This window comes from Ambystoma mexicanum, chromosome 9 (genome assembly GCF_040938575.1).
Source record: "Ambystoma mexicanum isolate Mex_15411 chromosome 9, UKY_AmexF1_1, whole genome shotgun sequence".
Taxonomy (NCBI): domain Eukaryota; kingdom Metazoa; phylum Chordata; class Amphibia; order Caudata; family Ambystomatidae; genus Ambystoma; species Ambystoma mexicanum.
In genome coordinates, this window is record NC_090931.1 from 670,523,265 (window position 1) to 670,548,177 (window position 24,913).

The 24,913-nt window shown below is 46.9% G+C and overlaps 1 protein-coding gene across 1 annotated transcript in view; it reads left to right on the forward strand.

The window, feature by feature from the left end:
- Window positions 1-24,913, forward strand: part of BMPR2 (bone morphogenetic protein receptor type 2) — a 696,097-nt gene that overhangs the window by 171,900 nt on the left and 499,284 nt on the right. The window contains exon 3 of the mRNA XM_069615513.1: window positions 8,481-8,660. Within this exon, the coding sequence (XP_069471614.1) occupies window positions 8,481-8,660 (180 nt within the window). The remainder of the gene's footprint in view (window positions 1-8,480; window positions 8,661-24,913) is intronic.

Below are 24,913 nucleotides of genomic sequence, written 5' to 3' on the forward strand. Positions count from 1 at the left end.
AGGGCCAGGTTAGTGGAAAGGGTTTGGACCAAGGACTACATTTTTATTTTGACTATGGGCTAGCACCCTAGTTTTGTTAGGAAGGGAACCGCCTTTTAGTAATGGGGTCATTGAGGCATTTTCTTTTCATTTGAATAAAACTACGTTAAAATATGTCCTCCGAGTTCTGGCTTGCCACAGTTTGCTTGATAAACGGACATCATGATCTTGTTCTTCCAAGAGCAGAGACGGTCAATGACCATCTCTGCAAGTTTGTCATGGATATTTGGTTGTGGACTCTATCTACGCCACACAACTTATTTTTTGCCATCGATGTAATGAAAGTGAAGTATGTGGATCGAACTGTCGATTTCTACCTCCTTTACTGGTGCAGGAGTTCCTTTACATAGGTTTCCTCCTACCTGTGATTTCAGTTTTCTTTGATTTCTGTAGTGCTGTGGTGACGGAGAAAAGAACTAGGGGTGGGGTGTGGCAGGATGTAATTACAGTTAGTCTGTTTAGGGGAGCGGAAGAAGAGGCATCAAGATGGGAAGGGATGGATATTGGGCCAAGGAAAGAATTTAAAATAAACCCAAATGCGCGTTGTGTGGAAGTGGGAGGCAAGGCAAAATGGGGGAGGCAGTGTTGGAGACCCCAGTCAGAGCCACCGTTTTGGACCAGGGAGTCAACAGACCGTGGTGGTGTGTTGTGTTTGCAGATGGACACTCACTCTCCCCCCCCCCCCCCCCCCCCCCCCCTCTGGTAATAACAGGCAGGTTACATGGAAAAGTGTGAACAGAATGAAGGCACCAAAATCTTTGTAGAGACAAGGAATGCATCTATTACACGAAGAGGAGTAAGCTCTTTGCCAGGAGGATACATTGGACACACTGGACTAGCTAGGCACACCCACTGACGTGGAACCAGGGGCTTGGAGAGTACCTTTGGATGCACTGGGGGGGGGGCACCAAGGGAGGAAGGGAAGGGAAGGGAAGGGTTGGAGACTGGGGCTGGTTGAGATGGCGAGGGGGAAAATCAAGAGGGGTAGGCACAGAGACACAGGGAGATGGACACAGAGATGCAAGGGGGACAGAGAAGCAGACCATAACAGGGAGGCGCAAAGGCAGGCGGGGGAGACGAGGCTGAGAGACCAGGAGAGAGAAGCAGGGGAAGAAGGGACGGAGGCCAGGAGACTCACTGGTGGAAAATGGAGCAGAACAGGTTTTGGGAGGAAGGGGAACCAGGGGAAAGGATAAGGCCAGACAGTGGTGGGGGGAGGGTACCTGCCAGAAGGGCTTCTGCAGTCTCTGCCCCAACCCACGTTGGCACACCACCCCACCAGCAGCCAAGGAAAGACCCCCAGCCTTATATATGGCTTTTGTTCCCACCCACTGCAGGGATAACATCTCACCCAGGAAAGTGTTTGTTTGGTCAAGTGTTGCCATGGTTATTTCCAGGACCAGCCCCCCCTCATTCAGGAGTCTGTTTGGCTGTTGCCGGGATACATAGTGTTGCTCTAACACCCTCCAGGGTAAGCCTCCTCCCCACCCAGGAGTGTTTGTTTGGCTGTTGCTAGGACATGTTGTGATTGCCAGGTCAGGGGAGTTGAGCTCAGAGGTGTGGAAGTTAATTGTAGGATACAATGGAAGGCAGTTGGGAAGGTGATTTGTTGGAGTAGGGAATGGAGGAGGTTCCGGAAGCAGGGACTAGCTTGGGGACTCGGGATAGATACAGGGTGGGCCTGCCAGAGCCCACCCTCTCCCCCCGATCCTCCCTCCCCCCCCCCCCCCCCACCACCACCTGTATATATAAATATAGTGATCAGGCAATGTGGGGACCAAGCACAGTGAATACAGGGCAAAATTCACACACAGGGCACTTGACAGAAATATACAGCAAGCATATGATGGAAGGTAGAAAAAGGTCTTCAGTTTTGCTCGCTTTTCAGAGGAGCTGGAGCCACAAAGCAGGAGATTACTTATAGGGTGGGGAAGAGTTGAAAGGGGTTCTAGGCTGCAGCTGAGCAACATATAGAACTGGTTCCTTGTTGACTGATCATGGCTTGGGTCCACAACGCCACCCCCGACCCCCCCAACCACACAGTGCAGGTGACAGAGGAAAATGCATTTGGGAAGAATAAGTCGCCCAATACTTTGGCAAATGAAGTTGTGCAATACATTGAATACAGTAGGGAAATTAAGTCATGTACTGCAACGCAAATAAAATGGTACATAGATATTGCCATTTTCACAGTTGGAGAAAGGAAGAGGTATTGTGGAATGAGGTGACGCACAAGTCAACATATAGTTTCAAGGCACTTGGCAGCAGTGACTTTGGCACTAGGGCAAAACCAGAGACTCTAATGGTACCTAGGAACTCGAGCTGTTGGGGTAATGGGATGATTTGATGGGTTTTATGATTTGGTCTAGTTTACAGATTGATAATTCGAGGGGATTGGGTCCTCCGACGTATTCCATATCTATGACAGTAATCACCACAGCTGTGCTGCTTCGGAAACTTTTTCGGCGTCTGCGTCCTGCGTCGATGACGTCGATGCGCCGCCGTCGAGGACCTCCTCCGACGTCCGACGTCATCCGATGTGATAAGCAGGACGCACGACGCCAGTAGCCTCAGTTCCGTTTTTTCCGCGAACGTGTTGCTTCGTGTTTCTCGGTTCTAGCCTCGACTCTTTGGAGTTCTGTTCTTTCTGGTTCTTCGAGCCTGTTCGTTTGTGAATATTCCTTCGCAGCGATGTCTTCCACTTCGTCTTCAACCCCGCGTCCGGGCTTCAAGAAGTGCGGGGTGTGTGGGTCCAAGATGTCGGTGACTGACTCGCACGACGCCTGCCTCTGGTGCCTCGGGGAGGCCCACGACACGGATGACTGTGTCGACTGCCTGTCGCTCACTTCCAAGGCCTTACGCGAACGTAAGAAGAAATTGTCGGTAGGTCGGGTGTCCAAGCCCCGGAAGTCGAAGTTGGCGGGGCTTTCGACGGATGATTCGAGGGGTGACTCTCCGCGTCATCGTCGGAGGTCTCGTCGGTCTTCTTCTAGGAGTCGGTCTCGCCACTCCTCTGCCTCTTCGAGGCGTTCTCGGAAGCGCCGTCACCGGTCGCCTTCCAGGTCCTCTTCCGAGGACTCTGCCCGGCACGTCGGTTATCCCACCAGCCGTGCGACGCCGGAGGAATGGGCTTCCTTTGGGAAGAAAATGTTGGCGATTCTTGAGTCGCAGGGTACTCAACCGTCCGCGCCCCCGAGTGGGGTCGGCCGTGTGAGGTCGAGAGACGCCGCTCGCAAGAGTGGTCGGCACGAGTCACGGGAGAGGTCCCGTTCGGACAAGGAGGCTCGTTCTCGCCGTACCCGTTCCAGGTCCCGGTCCTCGACGCGATCGAGACCGTGTGCACCTGTGATGTCTTCGAGGAAGACATCGACGTCTGAGGCGTCGAGGGCGTCGACAGGCTTTCTCGAAGCTCCGGCTCCGAGGAAGTCGTCGAAGCCGTCGACGTTCAGGTCGTCGAGAGACACGCTCGGGGCTCCGGCTTCGAGGGCTGTGTCGACGCCGCCGATATTGGAGGCGCTGCATCTGACGTCGACGCCGATTTCCTCGACGTCGATCCTCTCGGCGCCGTTGCCGGTTTTCTCGACGACGGCGCCGATTCGCTCGACGCCATCGACGCCTTTCGTGTCGGAGGTGCCCCGTGTCTCGGGTGTACCCCCTAGGAAGGCTCTGGCTAAGAGCAGGCACTCTCAGGTGCCTTTCCACCACTTGGATTATATTTCGGAGGCGGATGAGGATTCGGTTGGCCTGGTTCCTGATCAGGTGCCGGATGACATTGTCTCGGGCCATAGTCAATTTGACGATTTGAGGCAGTCGCTGCATGATGCTAGTGGTCTGGACACCTCTCCGGAGGTGGAATTTGGTCGGCCTGAGCCTGGCTCCCATGCCGATTCCTCATACCGGCGCCTTATGGCTAGGGTGTCTGAGTATCTGGGATGGTCTGCTCCCCCAGGGGAGTTTGTGCAGGATGATCTGACGGACATCCTTGATGTTGGTCCCCCATCTGACCCGGTTCTGCCATTCCATATGGCTTTACAGCGTAGGGTGGCGGCGGCTTGGACTGCTCCGGAGAGTCTCCCGGCAGTGGGCAGATCCTTGTCGCGGAAATACCGTCCAGCCAGTGGCGACCCCTGCTACTTGACCAGGCACCCCACTCCGGAAAGTTTGGTGGTGCAGGCGGCCACGGCCCCGGCAAAGCAGGCGTCGTACCCTACCATCCCTCCTGATAGGGACGACAAACGTTTTGATGGCTGGGCGAAGAAGGTGTTTTCTTCTGGTGGTATGGCGCTTCAGGCGGCCAACTCCATTTGTGCCTTGTCACGTTTCACGCACACTCTGTGGAACTGTGTTGCGTTAGCGGCTGAACATATTCCCGAAGGGGACGAACGGGTTGGTTTCCTTGCTTTGGTCCAGGATGGTAAGGATGCCATGTGTGAGTCCGTTCAGTCGGGTTTGGACTTAGCTGAATGCGTCAGTAGGTCCATGGCGGCGAGCACCGTGATACGCAGGTTTGCGTGGTTGCGGAAGTCGGGGTTTGCTCCTGATGTGCAGTCCCGGCTCCTCAACATGCCCTTTGATGGTGAACATCTTTTTGGCAGCAAGGCTGACGAGAGCCTTGAGAGGTTGCAGACCTCAAAAGCTGCAGCGAAGTCGTTGGGCGCTGCAGTTCGCCAACCTCCGCCTTTTCGTCCTAGGGGACAGCAGTGGAGGGGTGGCTCCTTTCGCTATTACTCGTCCTTTGGTAGGGCGAGAGGAGCTGGCAGTCAAAGGGGCCAACGCAGGGGTACCAGAGGTGGACGACAGGGTACCCGTGGTGCCAAGGCCGCTCGGGCAGTTGCCTCTTTGCCCTCAGGTAACGCCGCAGCCGCTCCTACTCAGTCATGAGGCCTTGTCCCATGGTTCGCCGGTTGGGGGAAGGCTGGCGCAGCATCTTGTAGAGTGGCGTGCCATTACTTCGGATGTGTGGGTTCTGGAGATCATAACCCACGGCTACTGTCTTCCCTTTCGGCACAGGCCTCGCGACAATCCACCGGGGAACCTCTCTTTGAAGTGTCCGGATCCGCTCCTTGCGCAGGAAATTCAAGCCCTGCTGGAGAAAGGCGCCATAGAACTGGTGCCTGTAGCGGAGAGGAACAAGGGATGGTATTCCCCTTATTTTTTGATTTCCAAGAAAGACGGGGGATTGAGACCCATCATGGATTTGCGCGGTTTGAACAAACTCCTCAGGAAGGACAAGTTCAAGATGGTTACTCTCTCTCAAGTCCTCCAGGCCCTTCAGCTTCAGGACTGGTTGGTGTCACTCGACCTCAAGGATGCTTACTTCCATGTGCCGATCCATCCCAAGCACAAGAAGTACCTGAGGTTCGCGGTTGGCGACTCGCACTTTCAGTTTCGGGTCCTGCCGTTCGGTTTGACCTCCGCCCCGAGGGTTTTCACCAAGCTCATGGTGGTGGTGGCAGCGCATCTCAGGCAAGGGGGGATTCACGTCTACCCCTACCTGGACGATTGGTTGATCAGGGGGAGCTCTCCCGAGCAGGTCCTGGATCATCTGTCCGTCGCCTGCCACTCCCTTCACAGGCTGGGCTTCTCCCTCAATTTAAAGAAGTCCCATTTGACGCCAACGCAGAGGCTCCAGTACATCGGAGCAGTGCTCGACACTTCATGGGGCAGTGTTTTCCTCCCCAGGTGAGGGCTCTTCACATTCAGCAGATGGTGCGCAAGTTTCAGCATGCCCAGACGCTCCCAGCGTTCGAGTTCTTGAGGTTGCTCGGCCTCATGGCATCCTGCATTCTTCTGGTGCCAGAGGCTCGCCTGCGAATGAGATCTTTGCAGTGGGCACTCAAGATGCAATGGTCGCAGTCCTCCGGCAGGATGTCGGACCCGATTCAGGTGCCGCCCTCGGTCGCCCGGGACCTTCTGTGGTGGGCCGTCGAAGGCAACTTGATGAAGGGGGCTCCGTTTTGGCTTCCCTGGCCGGAGGTGACGATCGTGTCGGATGCATCCCTCACGGGATGGGGAGCTCATGCCAACGGGCTGACAGTCAGCGGTCGTTGGTCTCCGTCGGAGTCCAGACTCCATATCAATCTGTTGGAGCTGAGGGCCGTCAGGCTAGCCCTGAGGGCTTTTCTGCCGACTGTGCGAGGGAAGAATGTCCTGATCCTGACGGACAACACAGTGGCCATGCACTACCTCAACAAAAAGGGGGGGGGGCAGGGTCACTTCCTCTGTGCAGGGAGGCGATGCAGCTCGAGTTCTGGGCCATCCAGCAGGAAGTTTCGATCTCGGCAGTTCATCTGGCCGGAGTCGAGAACGTGACGGCGGACGCTCTGAGCAGGCAGAGCACGATCTCTCACGAGTGGGAGTTGGCTCAGGAGATTCTCCTGGAGATCTTCGCCCTTTGGGGGACCCCTCAAGTGGATCTCTTTGCCTCCAGTGTCAACCGGAAGTGCGAAAGGTTTTGCTCGCGGGAATTTCCTCCAAGAGGAGCCTTAGGAGACGCGTTCGTGGTGGAGTGGTCGTTCCCGCTGCTGTACGCGTTTCCTCCGGTCCCCGTCATCCCGCAAGTGCTGCGGAGGTTACGGAAGTTCGGTTCCCGGATGATCCTCATTGCTCCGGCGTGGGCTCGGAGGACGTGGTACCCGGACCTTCTCGACTTGTCCATCTGCCCTCCACGTCGTCTTCCCTACCGAGACGATCTGCTCTCACGGGAGGGGGGTCAGGTTCTCCATCCAGAGGTCGGATCCCTCAACCTTCACGCTTGGCTTCTGAAAGGTTGAGGTATAAGGATTGGGACCTCCCTGAAGACGTGATGGAGGTGTTGCTTTCGGCCCGAAGGCCCGCAACTAAGTCTCTGTACCGTTGCCGTTGGCGTAAGTTCTGCGACTGGTGCAGAGTTCAGAATGTGGATCCTTTTGCATGTGACATCCCCATGGTTCTGTCCTTTTTGCTTTCTTTGGCCCACAGGGGCTTGCAAGTGGGTACCGTTAAGGGTTACCTGGCGGCGCTGTCCATCTTTAAGCGCTCATCTGAAGAATGTTCTTACTTTAAAATCCCTTTAATTTCACAGTTTCTGAAAGGGCTCACTAATGTGTTCCCTCCGTCGCCTTTCCTGGTGCCCGGTTGGGATTTGAACCTTGTTCTTAGGTTTCTTATGGGTGCTCCGTTTGAGCCGTTACATTCTTGCCCTTTGAGGCTGTTGACTTTGAAAACTGTGTTTTTAGTTGCGGTTACTTCCGCTCGCAGAGTGAGTGAGTTACAGGCACTTTCTGTTAAGCCACCCTTCACTGTATTTCACAAGGACAGGGTTGTCCTTCGAGTTCGTCCTTCTTTTCTTCCGAAGGTAGTGACGGAATTTCATTTGGCCCAGAAGATTGTTCTTCCGGCATTCTATCCTCCTCCGCATCCTGGTAAGGAAGAGGAGAGGCTCCATAGGCTTGATCCTAGGAGAGCTTTGAGCTTTTATGTTTCTCGCATGTCCCGGGTCAGAGTGGACGATCAACTCTTTATTGGTTACGCTGGTAAGCGCTTGGGGCAAGCTGTGACGAAACAGACTTTGTCCCGCTGGATTATTTTGGCCATCTCGGAGTGTTACCGCTTGGCGGGCAAGGACCCTCCGGCTGGCTTGCGGGCCCATTCTACCAGGGGCTTGGCTGCATCTACTGCCCTGCAGAGGGGTGTTCCTATTCGCAACATCTGTGATGCTGCCACCTGGGCTTCAGTGCATACATTTGTGCGGCATTATTCCCTCGATTCCATCAGAGGGCAGGATCTGGCCTTTGGCAAGGCGGTCCTTTGCTCTGCTATTTGATTGGCTATTCTAAATTTTGTTTCTAAATTCTTTCCCTCCTCCTTGATTTGGTACTGCTTTGGGAGTCTGTCATAGATATGGAATACGTCGGAGGACCCAATCCCCTCGAAGAACAAGTTACTTTCTTACCTGGTAACGTTCTTTCGATGGGATGGTCCGACGACGTATTCCATATCGCTCCCGCCCTGCCTTCCCCGCTGCAGAATTTCTGTTGCGTTTGCAGCTTACGTTCCGCAAGGCTTTGTGTCGGACTGGCAGTTGACTATTGTCACACGTTCTGGGGGAAAAAAACTACAACTGAGGCTACTGGCGTCGTGCGTCCTACTTATCACATCGGATGACGTCGGACGTCGGAGGAGGTCCTCGACGGCGGCGCATCGACGTCATCGACGCAGGACGCAGACGCCGAAAAAGTTTCCGAAGCAGCACAGCTGTGGTGATTACTGTCATAGATATGGAATACGTCGTCGGACCATCCCATCGAAAGAACGTTACCAGGTAAGAAAGTAACTTGTTCATCTGGGGCATAGCACAGCATCTCATGATGAATACTTTATGCTCACTTAATACTACACTGGTTTATGTCTTGCTTCACTTTTACTGTGACCAACTTTTCTGAATTACTTCTATTTTTCAGGTTGCTGGTCAAAGGTAAGTGACCCATTGGAGTGTCACTATGAGGAGTGTGTGGTTACAACTACACCATCATTGATCCAGAATGGCACTTATCGTTTCTGTTGCTGCAGCGCCGACATGTGTAATGTTAACTTCACAGAGAATTTTCCACCCCCAAACCCAACGGACACATCACTTTACAGTAAGTACAGACTATTTTAAATTCTATGGTTCTAGTTTGATTTGCTGTGAATGCCTAAACGCCTATACATGATATGGCCAAAATGTGACGTTACAGGATCATGCACAGTATATTTGATCTGAGGAGTACATTGTACAAATTATATTTGCCAGTCCTTCACAATGCACTGTTCTGGACCGGGAAGCAAGTAGTACAATTCTATGAATAGTGCTATACGATGATAAAATGTTAGATCATTGGTGATAAGTGTAAAGGGGATGTTTTATAGAACATGAGGTATGTGGAAATTCAGATGGATTAATGTTTTAATTGGGAACGTTTTTCGCTTTGTGAAACTCCATTCCCATGACTGGGAGAGCTTTAAACAATTGTTCACAGGAGAAATGTATACCGCTTTTGATTATCCATAGCCACCTTCATTCTTTTGATACTAGTCGATTGAACTGCCCAACTGGGTACTGTTTTAGTTGGATCATATCAGTTTTCTGTATGTTTTATGTGCAAATTTGATGGTGAGCCATTTCATTCGGGTAAATGGCTTTGTTGAGTGCATGAATTGTCTTGACGGTTGCTTTTGACCTGTACCGCAATATTGATCAGCTATACAAATCTTCACTGTGTATGTCTTCATGCTCTTGATGCTTTGATGTTTGAAAAAGCCTCTTGCACAAAATTGCGTGTGGTTTGCTCCCCAGTGCTACAGTTCCCTCCTAGTCTTGGGTATTTGTATTTTTTTGTATTTTGTTATTTATATAGCGCTCTTTCCCCACTTGTGTGGCCTCAATGCGCCTTTTCCTTGGTTGAACAGCCTTGGTGACTGTAGTCGATGTGGTTAGAGATTCTAAGTGATTAGATTAGATGCGTGTATGCAGGTTTGCCATTCTAAGACTTGGGTGGCTGGCAAGGCTCGACTAAGCAGCCCAGTAGAGCTCAGACACGTGGGTGGGTGCTCTTGAGGTTAGAGATAGATTGCTGTTGATGAGTCTGTGAGGCCAGCTATACCGGATGGTGGTCGCTGTATGCTAGTGGCAGTGATGTTGTGGTACGTCGGGTGTTCCAGTCTGGACGGCTATGTGAAACTAGGCTGGAAGTGCTTAGCCGTAGACGTGTTCTATCGGGCATGTGATATAGTTTATTTATATAGCGCCTATACACAATGTGTGTCAAAGCGCTTCAAGGGAGGGAACAAGGGAAAATACAATTACTTTCTTACAGGCCATGAACAGTAAGGATGTGAAATTAACTATGGTACTCGGCCTGACAACATTTCAGATAGTGCAAGAGCTAAGACATAGATAAGGAAGGGAGGGGGAGAGTGGGAAGGAAATGGCAACAGACGGGTGACTACCGTACTAGGCCTGGCGACATTTCTGGTAGAGCCAGAGAAAAACAAAAGGTGAGGGAGAGGGATGCAGAAAGGTAGGGGGGGAACAAAACAAGCGACTATCATACTAGGCCTGATGACATTTCAGATAGTGCTGGGGGGGGGGGGGGAACAAGGACGGGGGGGAGGCAGACGAGGTTGCTATCATACTAGGTCCAGGGACAATTCTGATAGAGTAAGTGCATAGAAGAAAGTAAGGGGAGGAGATGGGGAAAGGAGGAGAGAACAGAGTTGGCAGTCAAAAGAGTGGAGAAGCAAGAGGGGAGAGTGAATACAATTGCAGAAGTCAGTAGTAACACATAATGTTGCAAGCCAGTTTACAAGATGAAGATGGGAACATGATTCAAGGCCACCAGTACAAGAAGCAAAGGAAGTTCAGCATGAGAGTTGAGAAAGGGTGACGCACTGTGAATAAGTCCAGGGCATGGATGTTTGGCCGTGCCTACGGCCTGTGTCCACGCTAGTTGTGTGAGCAATACGTACCGTAGGCTGCGAGAGTTGCTTATTTGTCCGGGTCTAGAATTGAGAATACTGTAGTGATGGGCCTAGGTTACCTACTGTAGCTGGTATCAGCGTATGATGAGCAGATTAAACACAACTAACAATGCAATTTGTCTACAGGACAGAACACAGCTAATTCTTAGAGTACTGTACTGGGCTAGAACTTCTTTTGCCGACTTTGGCCGCCTGTCTGGTTTTTTTGTAGTTATATCCAGTGGGACATACTTCTGCAAGAGAACCCAAATTGCTAGTCAAAACACTCCCACAAGAGGAAGGTCAGAACAAACACATCTAGATTGTTTTGTTTTCGCGATGCTGCTGAATCCAGTACCATTTCTTTTAGATTTGTGCAACATCCTGCTTTTCTGTTCAGGGATTGAAGGTTTTATTGTTGCACAGCCTTAAAGACTTTGAGGAACCCCAATGTTGATACATGTCTGCCTTTTCTCTGTCCCTTATGTGCCTGCCAGATCCTATGTTTGCAGTGCCTTTCTTTCCCTCTAAGTGACTGGGTGCTTTTTGCACAGCCCTGATGTGCTTTCTTGTCGTCCTCCTCTGTATTGTGTGTGCCCACACGCTGCTCATGACATCCTTCTCAAGCTACTGGCTTCAAATGATGAACAACTTGCATCAAAGTGCCACTGTATTTAGGCATTTTCACAGCATTACAAGCGAATTTGACAATCTGCAGTCTAATTTCTCCTGCCTACCTCCTGTTGCATTTACCTTTTAAGCATGGTGCAGATTTCTGGCTTTAAAGAAGCCCCCACTGCCTTCATCAGCATTAATTTCTTTAGCTGCTCACCACTGTAGATGTTGGCCAGTGAGAATCACAATTAGATGTCACAATGGCAAGGTCGCCTGCCCACATTTGACTAGCCCATACTGTGTGGGCCCCTAAACCACTTGGCTTTCACTCCAAAAGGTTTGAAGGCGATGTCTCCTCAAGCTCAGACCGTGTTGTGCTCTGCCTCAGCTGGACCAATAGTTTCTCTTTTTTGCACCAGGCATCAGTGAAAGCTCGTACTGTTGGAATGGCCCACCATAGTCCCAGATCTACTTGTGCTTTCCTCCTGGTTTGGTAAGTACTGGCGGAAAGTTTGGGCACCAGTCCTGGAGACCCCTGGCCATGTCACACTAGCTCCTGTATTTTGGTTGTCATTCTTAAAATCTTACCCAAAGGGGTTAAAAGTCAAAACATTCACCCATCTTCAAAATATAATGTTAAATGGGTCTTCTGTGTGGTATTGGTCACTTCCCAATAAAATACATGGCACAGGAACACCCATAAAGATAGTTTTAAGAGGAGCAGAAACTTAATTATTTAAGTTTGTGAACTTGTATGTTCATATTAGAACGGTCCTTGAAGTTCACTGTGTGCAGTATCCTAAGGCCTTTCTCCACAAACACCAAAACTCCAATCTAATTTATTCTTACCTTTCTAAAGCAATCTTTCCCGCTTGACCTATTCTTCCCCATTATAGATGCCTTAGGTTTTTGAAAGGTGCTTATTTCTATATTCTGTTTTAAGGCTGCAGAAGCCAAATATGCGTAATCATCAAAAAGAGGAGTTAAGAGCTCCTTTCCATTTAACACTGGATAGATTTAAAGGTGAAGGATTATAGTAACTGCCACACAAAGAATGTAGCATTTTACCCTCCCGGCCGGGAAGTATAAGGCACAAAATTTCCCTCTATGAGCGATACAGTTTACCCCCTCACATGCTACTTGTGCCACTAACAAAACAATCTGAATCGTTCAGTGTTTTTCAAATCTTCTCTATTAAACTCCACATCTTGCAAAAGGATGTATAATATGCTTTTAAGTTGAAATATGATCTTGGCAAAGATCAATCAAAATAAAATATTCATGTGGAAAGACTGCATATGCCATTTGAATGAACAATGTTTACTGTCACTGATTCTTTAGGAAAATAGGTTAGAAGAACGGGTAGAAACGGCTCTAACAGAGTGAATCTGAATACCGTTAGTATCAGCAATCCAAGCTGAAGCCTTTTCATCCCAGATCCTCCTGTAGTTCACGTTTTATAAAGGAGAAGCCTAAGCTTTATAGGAGGCATGCTGCTCGACCACAGAGTACCTTTCCAGCCAACTTCCTTCAACCAAAAGAAGTGTCTGGTTGCAGAGAGCACACTTCCTGAATGTTCACTCTTTTCCTTCTACTTGAATAATAGGACTTTGCCCTTTCCTTTTAGAAATGGAAAACCTCAATTGGCACCCTTTGGATTCTGATGCCAGAAAAGGGACATTTCGTTCAGTTTTAGAACTTTTACACTTCCCTCCTTTTTTAAAAAACAAATGCCTCAAAATGACCCTTGCATCAAGAAAAATAGCAGAGGTAATGTTTAAATCTGCAGCTGTGGTAAAGTTACAATGAGGCAGTTAAGGAAATGTTTCTGTTCCCATTACCCAGTAATGTCGGAGCAAGATTCTGCTTGCTAATGTGCTTATTCCCATGTCGCAATCAATAGGAGGCAATCTGTGGAATTTGTAGTATGTAACAATCAGTTCCATTTGGATGCTTCAATTTGTTCCCAGCATAGTACCACATTTGTAACGGTAGTCTCTGCACATCTGCGAATGTGTGCAATTGGTGTTTGCCAACCTGCACAATTATATTAAACAAGGTATGTACTTTGGGTTGGTTGAGCAGAAACATGCTATGTGGTACATAGTACATTCCCAAAACAGTTTTGCTCTGTGCAGAAAATACCAATAGTTAAAGCTGCATGCAAAACATTTGACATAGCTTGCTCAATGGGTGATTGCCTGAAAGGGCCCTTGTACTAGAAATGTCCAAAGCTGGCACAGGTCTAATTTTGAGATTGTAAAACTGCCTCACATGACTCTTGTACATACGAGGTGTCTGACATCTGACTCTGAATGTTTGCAGATTTTCCCTGATCACTGCCCTTGGAGTAATGGTCCTTAGTTGAACTCCAATAACTACTGCAGTTTATAGGAATGTTCTGGAGTGAATAATTGCTATTCATACTACCGGCATGTGTGCTCTAACCTCTAGAACCTTGCACTTTAGCCACCTGCTTCCAGGTAGTCCCCTCTAAGACATGTGTTGATGTATCGGGCGAGGGAGAACCACCAAAGGTACCTGGATGGTGTGTACCAGAGGGCTACACTTTCTCCAGTAGACGTAATGTATGAGTTTGTGTTCTTGTATAGATGCATATGACATCTTCCTATCCTCCCTTTTCCTATTGCGTAATGCCATCCATCTGGTAATCCTTAAAATGTAATTTGTTCTTTTTGTCATCACTATGATCGCTTACTTGCTCAGATAACTTGCAGGGGACACAGCAAATGGAACTTTTAATGTATCCTCAATAAAGCTGGATAGTAAAGTTCACAACATTAGGAATCTTTGACAAATACAAGTGAAAGAGCACTTTTGTTAGTGGTTTATAACATTTTACTCTATCACTTGACTTTGCCACGACAGTGAGTAGATTGGATACCTAAGAAGAGTAATCCAGTGATGGTGTCCAAGAAGTGTTGATTGACTGTGCCTTTGCTGTGATGTTGGCGAATGGTGTACCATATATTACAATTATTGAAGATATGACTACTTTTGACTAATGCAATTCATGCACAGCTCTTCACCCCTCTCCACGTTTTTGGGACACAGTCAGGAATCGGAGTGAACACTGTATACATTTAGACGTGGGAAGGTAGAGGAGTATAAATGAAGGAAACTTGGCAAACGAGCAACAGAGGTGGTAATGGAAAGTCTCACATTAAATCCATCCAGCAGAGGAGCACTTGTATATCGCATGCCCGAGGCAGGGTGCTATGATTTGGCTATTTGTATAAAGGGCAGCAATACATTAATTGATGAACAGTTAATGTGGGCCGAAGCAGGCTCTCTTACAGTAGAAGGATATTGGTATTTTATATGGGGTTTTCTCTCCTCATGATTTGTTATTTCTGTTACTGGTCAGGTTCGATTCTAAATGTGGTAATTCCAATCATGTATTATGTATTTGGGAGGCAGAGTAAGGAGAAACCATCTCTAAAACATTTTTTATTCAAGTTTGTTAAAGTTGAGCTTTCTGAAATGTCATTTTAAGGCTGATCTAAGGTAGAACAAATGTATGATACCCTCAAAAAAAGTTGCTTTCTGTGACCAACATTTTTGTCAAATATTCGTATCGGAAAAGATGGTTGAACCAGTACGGATAAGAAGCATAATCATGATTGTATGATCTAGTCCAGCCTGTTCATAAGATATTTACAGGGAACCTGACTGATAATGGCACTAAACCTGTTAAGATAGCTGAGGCAGTGCAGGTTCCACAAGACTGAAAAGTAACAGCTGTTCCCACTTGACAAAAGTGAGAGCATGGAGGAGGCTGACGGCTTGGTTAGTCAACCTGAAACAAGTTGAAAATGAATTGAAATTCTTCTATATAGAGAAAAGTCAAATAAACTCACATTGCATTAGCAGAGTTTCACACGGTGAAGTACATACTAGTCAAGTAGTTGTTGTTTTGTGATTGACCACAGCAATATAATGGATATGGTCTAAAATGCAAAGTCTACAATATAATAATTTCTTAAACAGTTACAATGCCAATCTGCGCAACAGCAATGTATTTAAATGTACATATAATCAAAACAAAGTGGCTACACTTTTTGATTACATTGCTGTTGCGCGGATTGGCTGTGTGACTTTGTGTTTATAATTCCTAATTGGACTCTGTGGGCACAGGTGTCCACCAATACACAAGCATCTTCTGCAGGCGCATCCTTTCCAGTGGAAATACTGGGTCTTTGATTACTTTGGTACAGACGAGCGCACTGAGCTCCGGCTGGTTGCCCAATTTAGCTTTACTAATTTATTAACATAACCAGTGTATTTGTAGAAAGCACGTTTGCCCCCAGATGGGCATCTTTGTGCTATTGACAGATAACAGATGTTTGTTATCCAACTAAATGGTACTCATTTCATCGACCTTGGAAGGATGAAGGGCTGAGTGGACCTGCCAGGATTTGAGCCTGTGACCATAAGGTCAACCACAGGACCCTGTAGTGGGTGCATTAGTCCACTGAGCCACAGACTTCGTCATTTATTGAAGACCTGTAAACGTGTTGAATGGAAGCCAGGGTGGTAAACCTGGATGGGAACAGACCGAGCAAAAGGTAACAAAGCACCTCATCCTAAGTAATGACAAATGGGCTGCCACTGGAAGGAATACAACCCCTGTCTTAAATGCATTGGAAAGTTCCAAAAGGAACTAAAGGCCCATTTTCAGTTCATACTAAGGTCTATCCGAATGATGATGGCTAAAAAAGGAATGAAAATGAGAAGCTTGGAATTCAGCACATATACACTAAGTGCACCGACTAGGCGTTTTATAGAATAGAAACGTGATACAATTGCAGTGTAAGAAAAGGGTGGAATGTGAATGAAACCATTGTTTATACAAGGTTTAAATAGCATATGAATGAATGCATTTTGGCAGATTACTCTTGGAACTTGAATTCAAGGTGTGTGAGTACGTAAGTTTGTTCAGGCTCCTCTCGCCACATTCTTGGCATTGTGGAGCTGACTGGAGGTTGAAAACCTGCTAGTAATGGTTTATGGTTGAAATCATAAACCAGACAAATGATCGACAAAAAGCACTTGGCCACTAAAGGCAGCCAGTCTTGTGACCATAAAATGGGCATGAAATGTACATCTGCCAACCCCCGATCTGTCTCCATTATGTAGTACAGTATTAAGGGTGCAGCAAGGGAAGATTTGAGAATCCCTGCCAGAATAGTTAACTCCAACCAGCCTGGATAGTGCCATGACTTGGGCAAGTGTTCTACTGTTCACAACCGGAATGTACTAATTAACCCTTATATCCTTGCAATACACGTGTGTCCACATTTCTGGGCTTATTTAGTCATTAGGACATGTGCGTTTATATACATCCTTATTGTCTGTGGCTTGCTCTTTGCCACAGTGGCAACTTTAGCCCAGTCGCTGTCATGCCTGAAACTCTGGGAATGTTGATCAGCAGGTGTCGGTGGTAAGCATGGTGTCAGTGTGTCTTGTTCAGTGGGGTGCTCAGCTGTGTGGCATCTAAGCACGGAGTGCAAAATTGGGGGCATTAGCAAGGTGTTTTTAAAGTCTGCTTTAGGTGTTTGGTGTGGCTGCAATGGAGGTTAGGAAGTAGAAGAAGATGGGAGTTCCTATTCTATAGACTCTTCATTTTGTTACATTATGGTTGCTTCCTATTGGTGCACATTCTGCAGACCGTTGTAGTATGGCTGATTGCTGTGACCAAACTACTAGTCAGTGGCTGTTGCTTACTATATGAACTGGTGAATGGATGTGCATCCCAACTCTTCTGCTCCTCTGTCCGATTCTGTCACCTCTGGAATGTATGGCAGATATACTCACTTCAAACATTCACCTTTCCCCCATTTTGAAGGCTTTTTATGGGAAGATCCTGATGATTTGGAATATTGTGAGGTGGGAGAGTGGCTTTAGGAAAGATAATTTTTTTCTTTAGAGGTCAAGATACAATCTTTGTCATATGCAATGAGAGGAGAGCTGAATACCAAAAACATTTAGTAGAGGCATACATGCTCAATTTGAAAACAAGCTATGCAACTTGAGGAACAATCTGAACAATTGTGGATTCTATCAACCATCGCTATTTGCATCTAGGTTAATAAACGCACCAAATACACAAGCAGGGGGAGCTTAGTCTTTTTGGATTGAAAGGCCGTTTTGATCATACACTTTATACCTGGATTTTAACCAAGCCATTTAACATCCTTTAAAATCAACAATAACAGAACATTGGTTGTAATTATAATGGTTGGGCAGACAACCATAAAGTAATTGGGAGATCTCTTCATATGGAAATTGAATTGGGGTTGGGAGAAAATGGACCTGAGACAACTAGAAGGACCAGGGTATAATGTCGAACTTGCGTCTTAAATCCTTCTTAATTTATGATTGATTGGCACCAAACTTCTGAAATTCATGTGTGTTGCGCAGCTGTTAAAATGAATCAGATTTTCAGTTTTGCATTCTTAAAATCCGTTTTTAATCTGGGCAAAGCAGGATGAATTCAGCAACAAAGGATGGGAAAGTTGAATTGCCTTGCACAACTTCATAGATTTACCCCTAAAATAAAGACAATTGGCAGCACTGAAGTTGAGCCAATGCATCAAGGTAAAGATGGGTTTCTCTGAATCAGATGCATCACATGGCCAACTTAGCAAATGGTGGCTAGTTACCCAAACTACTGCTCTCTGATCCGAGGGCAGCAAGTTTAAATCCTGTTCAAGGGACGACTGAGCCTTTCATCCCTCCGAGGTTGATAAAATAAGTAGTGATAAGCAAAAATGAGAACACGCGTTATGCAGCACTACATGCTGGAGGATTCTGGCATGAAGCACTATATAAGAGCATAAAAAAAATACAATCTTATGAGAATCAGAGGATTTTATTTTTTAAAGCGTGGACCTAGCGCAAACGCATCAGAGCGCTGTACCGAGTCTGGGTAGCCGGGATTTGGGCTAGCATCTTTTAACAGTGCAGTACTATGAGGTCTGTTCATTGGTATGTGCGTCTATTGGAATTAGTCCCTAGTCAGGTGTTCTTTAAAAAAAAAAAAACTGTTTTGAGAGATTCACGGAATTGGAGATTTTTGGGGGCTTTCCGAGCCAACACATGGATCGAGTTCCAGAGGGTGGGTGCATGACCAGAGAAGGATTGTTTGTGTGTCCTCTCTTTAGGGACGAGTTGTGATTCAAGCCGGTTGGTGGATCTGCTGGGCCATAAAATTAATCAGTACAGTTCACGATAGAAGAAAACTATGGAACATTTTGATGTGGATGAAAAGGCATTGCCAGCATAGCCATTGTATTTTGTAGAAGATAGTGCTTGCTGCCTCATGGATTTTAGAAAGGATGAAGCAGTTGGCTAGTGTATTTTGGATTGTGCTGCATTGATGTAATCTGATTTGAAACTAAGAATGCTAACAAGATTCTCTTGTATTTGTGTGGGATTCACTTCCTTAAGGGAGTGGAACAGTTTGCTTAGATATTTTGCCTGATACAATTTCTTTCCACAAATAATGGAAATAGACATCTGAATGGGTAAGTGATTGGCCCAATCATTAAGTAGGTGTTCGATGAACTTTGTTAGGAGCATCTTAGAATTTGCCAAATTAATAGTTACTCATTTGGTAAAAGGTGGGGCATGGAAAATCTGGAAATACCACGCAAATTTAGAAATTCCTTATGAGATTTGGTACAGCTAAAGGCACTGAGAAATGTGCCATTGACAACTGATTAGTAATGAAAATGATTAGTTGCTTTGTGAACATTTGATCGGTTTGTGCTTGGTCTTCATCCTAGACCCTTCTGGTAGTTTTTATTTCAAGTGCTTAGAAACTGTGATTATTTCATGCTGTTTTGTTACCCTTAAAGCTCCCAACTTTTGAATATTTTATCGTTGAGTGCCTTCGTGGAAATGGTCTAACCACCATGAAATTCATTTTCATGCTGTTAGACAATGACTGTTCCTTGCATTCTATAATTCCATTTTTTTTCCTCAAGAGGGTGCCGTTTAGATCTTGACTAGAAACCTAGTTCTTCTGAGTCTATCAAGATGTGATGGTAAACTCTTTCTGGCTATTGCCCAAATATTAAGGGCAAATGCTCACATTTTCTCAATCTAAGCTACATAAGATTGCAAAGCGCCAACGCTTTACCAAATTTGTGACGTGTATAAAAAATTAAATTTTGAATGAAAGCAATTACTTTTGATTTTGCCTTTAATCTTGCATATCAAGAATTTCTAAGGGAACTTATTGCTTGTATATTAAAATGAACGGGTCCTAACTTCGCTGTCTTGCACTGTATCTGAATTTAGGTTTGTGGGTTTTCCAAATCTGTTTTGATGTGTTCTGCATTTGGAGAGCAGTAACTGACTGGGTTGACAGTCTATTTAATCTTGTGCCCCACTTTTGTTTTGCACTATACAATTATCATCAACTTGAAGACCAGACACAACCTGGCCTCAGAGAAACCCTGCAGCACAATACATTATCCCACTATTCCGAAAGCGTATTGCCAAGTGCAAATCTAACTGCATCTGGTACACACTATGAATCCCAAGTAATTGGCTGTCATAAAAATTCTACACCCAAATGCATCTGTGCGCTTTAAAAGAAACAGAAAAAGTGTGTCGGAAGCAGCTGTGCAATTGTGATTCAGTGCAGCTTGACACCCTTTTGTTTGAGATTCTTTTGGTGCTTTCCTCCAACTCTCTATTCCTCGGTGGAAGTGAGCTGCGAGCCGTGAGCTGGAGAGCCTGCAGTACTTTCTGGAAACCTGTCTGGTGCCTGTTGAGGGTGCCTACAGGTGGAGCGGCAGCATGCAGTGAGCCGACGGTCCTAGGCTAAGTGGTGAGTGCTGAGCAGTGAGCTAAGAAGCCAAGACTGTCACCCCGCTGCAATTCATTGCCGGCAGCTTCCCTGTGTAATGTGGTAAATGGTAAGCCCCCAACCCCGACGGCTGGTAAACTATAAATCTCTATAAGGAGTACAAGAGCACATGTTAGGTCAAGCTAGTCCAAGGAAAAACAGCTATAGTGCTGAACATATAGCTGAATACATAGCTGTTAATATTTAGCCTCCAGGCCGCCGGGCACGTGTAGTGTGGATAATTGCGGTGAGTGCATACTGCACCCTGCGGTACAGTGCTACCGTGCTACTGAGGTGCCTGGGAAGTTGCTGTTCTGGGCTGGGCTATGCCGTGCTGGGTTGGATATATAATATATATATATATATCTCTTTAGTAGCAGCCATGCTGTGAGGGGGGGCAGGGGGTCTGTGCTTGCGGTGGTACAAGGCAGAAGTGAAGGTGCAAGAGTTGGCAACTGCAGACTGCAGTCCTGCAGCTTTTGAGGTTGACTAAGACTATCTCACCCTGAGTACTAAACCAGTCTGCTCTGTCAACTCTTTAGCTATTTGGTCCAAGGATAGCTCTCTGTCACCCTTCTGCTCCTAACCATCATGCCAAAACTCCATATGTATGGCCTCCGCAACACAGCGGTAAACGACCCAGAAATCAACTGGATGGTAGGCGTGACCTGGGAGGTCAAGGATCGCTCGGGACTCCAGACCACAACACAACCAAAGAGAACTATTTTCTTGGAACCCTCCTCCACTGAGCCAAGTGCTGGTTCTGTGGCATGCACAGGTCCTACATTAAAGGAAACCATATGTACCCAGGCTCCTCTGAATGTAGCAATAGACCTTTCTCCTGGTTTCGCTAACATTGACAGTAATGGTTAACTCCTGAATTGCTGCATAAATTTGACGCAACTCTTTGAGCCCAGTTAATGTTGATTGCAATAATGTGATGGGCTCTCTCCTCTCGGCTACTCCTGATTTGGAAGATTTACTCTCTTCCACTGGTTTCTGTCAAGCGACTGTGAGGGGGCAGGCCGACGCTCCCTACTATCATTCTGATCACCGGGGGAAATCTACTCCAGTAAAGGTATGTCTTGTGGTAAACAATTTTAATAACTTGACTCTAAAATCGATGCTCTGTTTCAATTCTTTTCGAGCATTGCAGAGGAGCAATGGGTCAAAGTCTTTAATGGGGAAATTGTTTGAGGAAACATCGGTGGCCTGTATTACTGGCAGTGAAGGCCAGAACAGGAAATTGGGGACAATTCAAAACAGGCTCTCAGGGAAGCCAGCAAAGCTACAACAGACAAAAGATCATTCACTCATAATTCAGGGCTTGCAAAATCTACTAGCCCATTAGCATTGGCGAGTAGTTTATATGAAGGGCGAGCACCATTTGCAGGATACTTAACCCTGCTGGCGAGTATGGGGATGTTAGAAACTTATTTTGCATTTAAGGCAAACACATTTTGTTTGCAGAAATGGGCAAATGCAAGTTTCACTGTGAATGCTTTGCAGCATTACACCCAATATGAAGTGTGCTTATTGCAACACGCACTATTCTACAAAAAGCACTGGTAAATAATTTGTCACCAGTCACCTTGGGTCGAGTGCATTTCTTAGGTCGAGTATGTAAACTAAGGAACTCGACCTGCAGGTCTAGTGGGATTTTTAATAATGTGCAAGGCCTGTACTTATACCTGAAACCATCTGTTGCCTCTGGGGCTGCGGTCACACTTTGCCCTCCTTCCTCAAACCCTGGGGCTATAAATTCCTGCTCACTCAATTCAGCAGAGCTCACCGAGGTACGGATAGGCTCTGTTGGAGTTTCGGTTGAATCTGAGGAGCAGGCATTAATGGCCTTGTGCACAGAACAATCCATGCTGAATTCATCACCATCTCTGGAGTCCACTAAATGTCCTGAAACCAATAAGAAATCTGGTCAAAATAGATTGTTAATTTTTTAAAAAGACGCAGCGAAATGAGGGCCTGTTACCGAACAATACCAAATCTTCTTGCACCTGTCCTCCACCTCCAACGTCTGGGCCCTACTTGGTCATCAATGAGTCTGCAAATGGAGAAATAAGAAGGGTTTTGTTGCACGGTCCTTTGGGTAAATGGGTAGTGTCGACAGCTAGCCCTCCTGCATTTGCCACAGCTTCCACTTCTCCAGGAAGACCTTCTGTAATAACTCAAACGACCACTACAACTAATGTGCAGCAAAATAATTCATGCAAAACCTGTTACAGGTGTTGACTTCTCTAGTGCCCCCCTCCATGTTGAGCAGGGTGGAGTTCAAAGGTGTGTAGACCCGGGGGGAAAAAACAGAAGCCTGGTACAATTGTGTGAGAGTGGCTAAAAAAACTGAGTACTAATACTTCTTACCATACTGACGCCTCTTGGTATGCTGACATAAGATGCATCAAGTTGGTTGAAGTTTCTCAATCTTTCAGGAGCCCCTTTCTAAATAGAAAATGGTTACTGGAATGATTGCACATCATACCTGATCTTTGTCCAATTACAACTAAAGACATAAACTTGCTAGAACTGCTACGCCTGACAAGTTTTTCGAACTAGGTGATGGCATCCTTTTCCCCAATTGTCATTGAACGAATTTGTAAACATGTTCAAGCTTTGGCAGCTTTGGGTTTTGAGTTAACTGTCTTTCGTCCCATGGTCTTGAACAAACAACCACGGGTCCAAGCGGTTCCTGGGCCATATGCTCGACAGATTGCAGACTACAAGAGTGCTGGCTATAGGGCCAATGTTCTGAGGCTGGAGGTTTGTTGGTCCCATGTGCTTGGTCCCTGTTGAATTTCACCTGTACAAGAAACGACTACGTTTGAGGTGGTGTCTTTGAATACAAGCGGCTCCAACTAATTTCTTTGAAACCAGAGAGGTCTACATCACTTGACAGAGGCTGAGGTGTTTACATTGCAGGAAACCTGGCTGACCTGTTTGTTTGAATTGGATGGCTAAACCACGGTTCACAATCTTGCCGCTCCAGTCCTTAAGGCAGTGGTCTTCAAACTTTTTGACCCCGAGCCCCCCCTAAGAAAAATTTCTCTGGCCCAGGCCCCCCTATAAACATGGACTCCAAAATTGTACTTGGTTGCGAACGGTTATCGTGCGCTGGAGTAGAATGGTGCCCCTAACGAAGGAGTGAATGCCAAACAGCACGTTGTTTCAAAATCGTTGCTTGCAATGATTCAAATCAGATTAGAGGACAAATATTTGTGAACAAAGCATTCCGATTTTGCTACAATACAGAGGACTCAACTAAAAATAGTGTTGGATATTTATTTCACAAAAACGAAAACACCCAATATTGCTGTCCTGTAGTAACAAAAATCCATCGAGAAAAGGAGCCTGAACCTGTCCAAACATTGTAAACGGTTTTAAAAAAGTAAAAATGCACCCCAAAAAAAGCGTAAACATGGCCAATACCACATGCAAAGAGTTAAACTGAGCCATGTGAAAAAGTTGGGGTTGGTGAGAAACACCCCATGCAAAAAAGGGTCAGAAATATGGGGTGGGGAAAAAAGGACAGGAGATTTTTTAAAAGCAAAAATTCAGCAAAAAACAGTCTGAAAACCTTGGGAGTGGGGGAGGGAAGCCCCACAAAAAAATGGGTCAAACACTGGTTGGATTAAAATACATTGGTACAAACCTCAGAAGAATTACTATTTAGATCATGCAGCCCTAGCTCTAATTTCTTTTTGCAGTCTGGCCCCGGACTAGGTTGCAGGTGCACCCTTGCACAGGTTGGATATAAAACATCAGCATGTTTACTCATCCAATGGCACAGAGGGAAAATAAATCCTTACCTGCATGACTGGGGCAAGTGCTTCACTGGGTTTTTCTTGCCGGAACACAGGTGGTTTGGTTGATAGATAGACTGACGCTTGGAGCAATGCTGCTGCAATGAAAACGGAACAGTTACACAAGGATATATGGGTCTTCCTGAGACTTCAAATTAGGATTAGATGAGCAGGAGCTAAACCCAGCTGTTGGTTAAAATGCATCAGAGATGGGTACAGCCCCAGAAATAGATAGGGTTGAAATCCCTGATTCAAATACATGACCCGCATGGCGCTGCCACCCCTGTCCCCCAGACGCCCTTCCTACCTACTCTCAAACGGCACTGGCACCTACCAGGGAAATACGAAGATCGGATGACGTGCTGCTTCCATTGACAGCTGTGCAGAGAGGGGCAATGGCCAGTTGGGAATAGCATTGCAGCGCAGAGCAATACATGAAAAGGTCCTTGTGTATAGGGTAGGCTCGCACCATTGACATATTAAAAATTAAATGGCTGTCACATACAACATGTAACAGAGGCAAGGGTAACACAGGCTGAGGCTAGGTTAATACAGGCAGAGGCAAGAGCAGAGCAGTTTCAGTCCCCCGCTTGCCTCCATGGGCGTAATTTTAGAGGGGACAGGGGTGTTTGTGTCCCCCCCCAACTTTCATGACACACCATTTTATCGCCATTCATTTAGCTGGGGAAACTTTTCAGCAGATGTCATGTCTCCCCCAACATTTTCAGCAAAGGTACTCCACTGCTTGCCTCCTCTTCTCCATGCCCCCTAATGTGGGGGTCACAGAGGGAGAGGGGCACAGGGAGGACCGTTGCTGTATTAACACAGCTCCCCCATGGCAGATTGCTGGACTCCAGCAATCGGCCATGGGGGAGCTGCGTTATTAATACAGCACCGGCAGAGCAGTTTTGGTCCCCCGCTCGCCTCCTCTCCTCCATGCCCCCTAATGTGGGGGGTTGTAAAGTGAGAGGGGCGCAGGGGGGACCGGTGCTGCATTAATAACGCGGCTCCCCTGTGGCATATTGCCACGGGGGAGCCGCGTTGTAAATAAAGGGGTCACGTACCTCTCACGGGCGGCGGCAGCAGG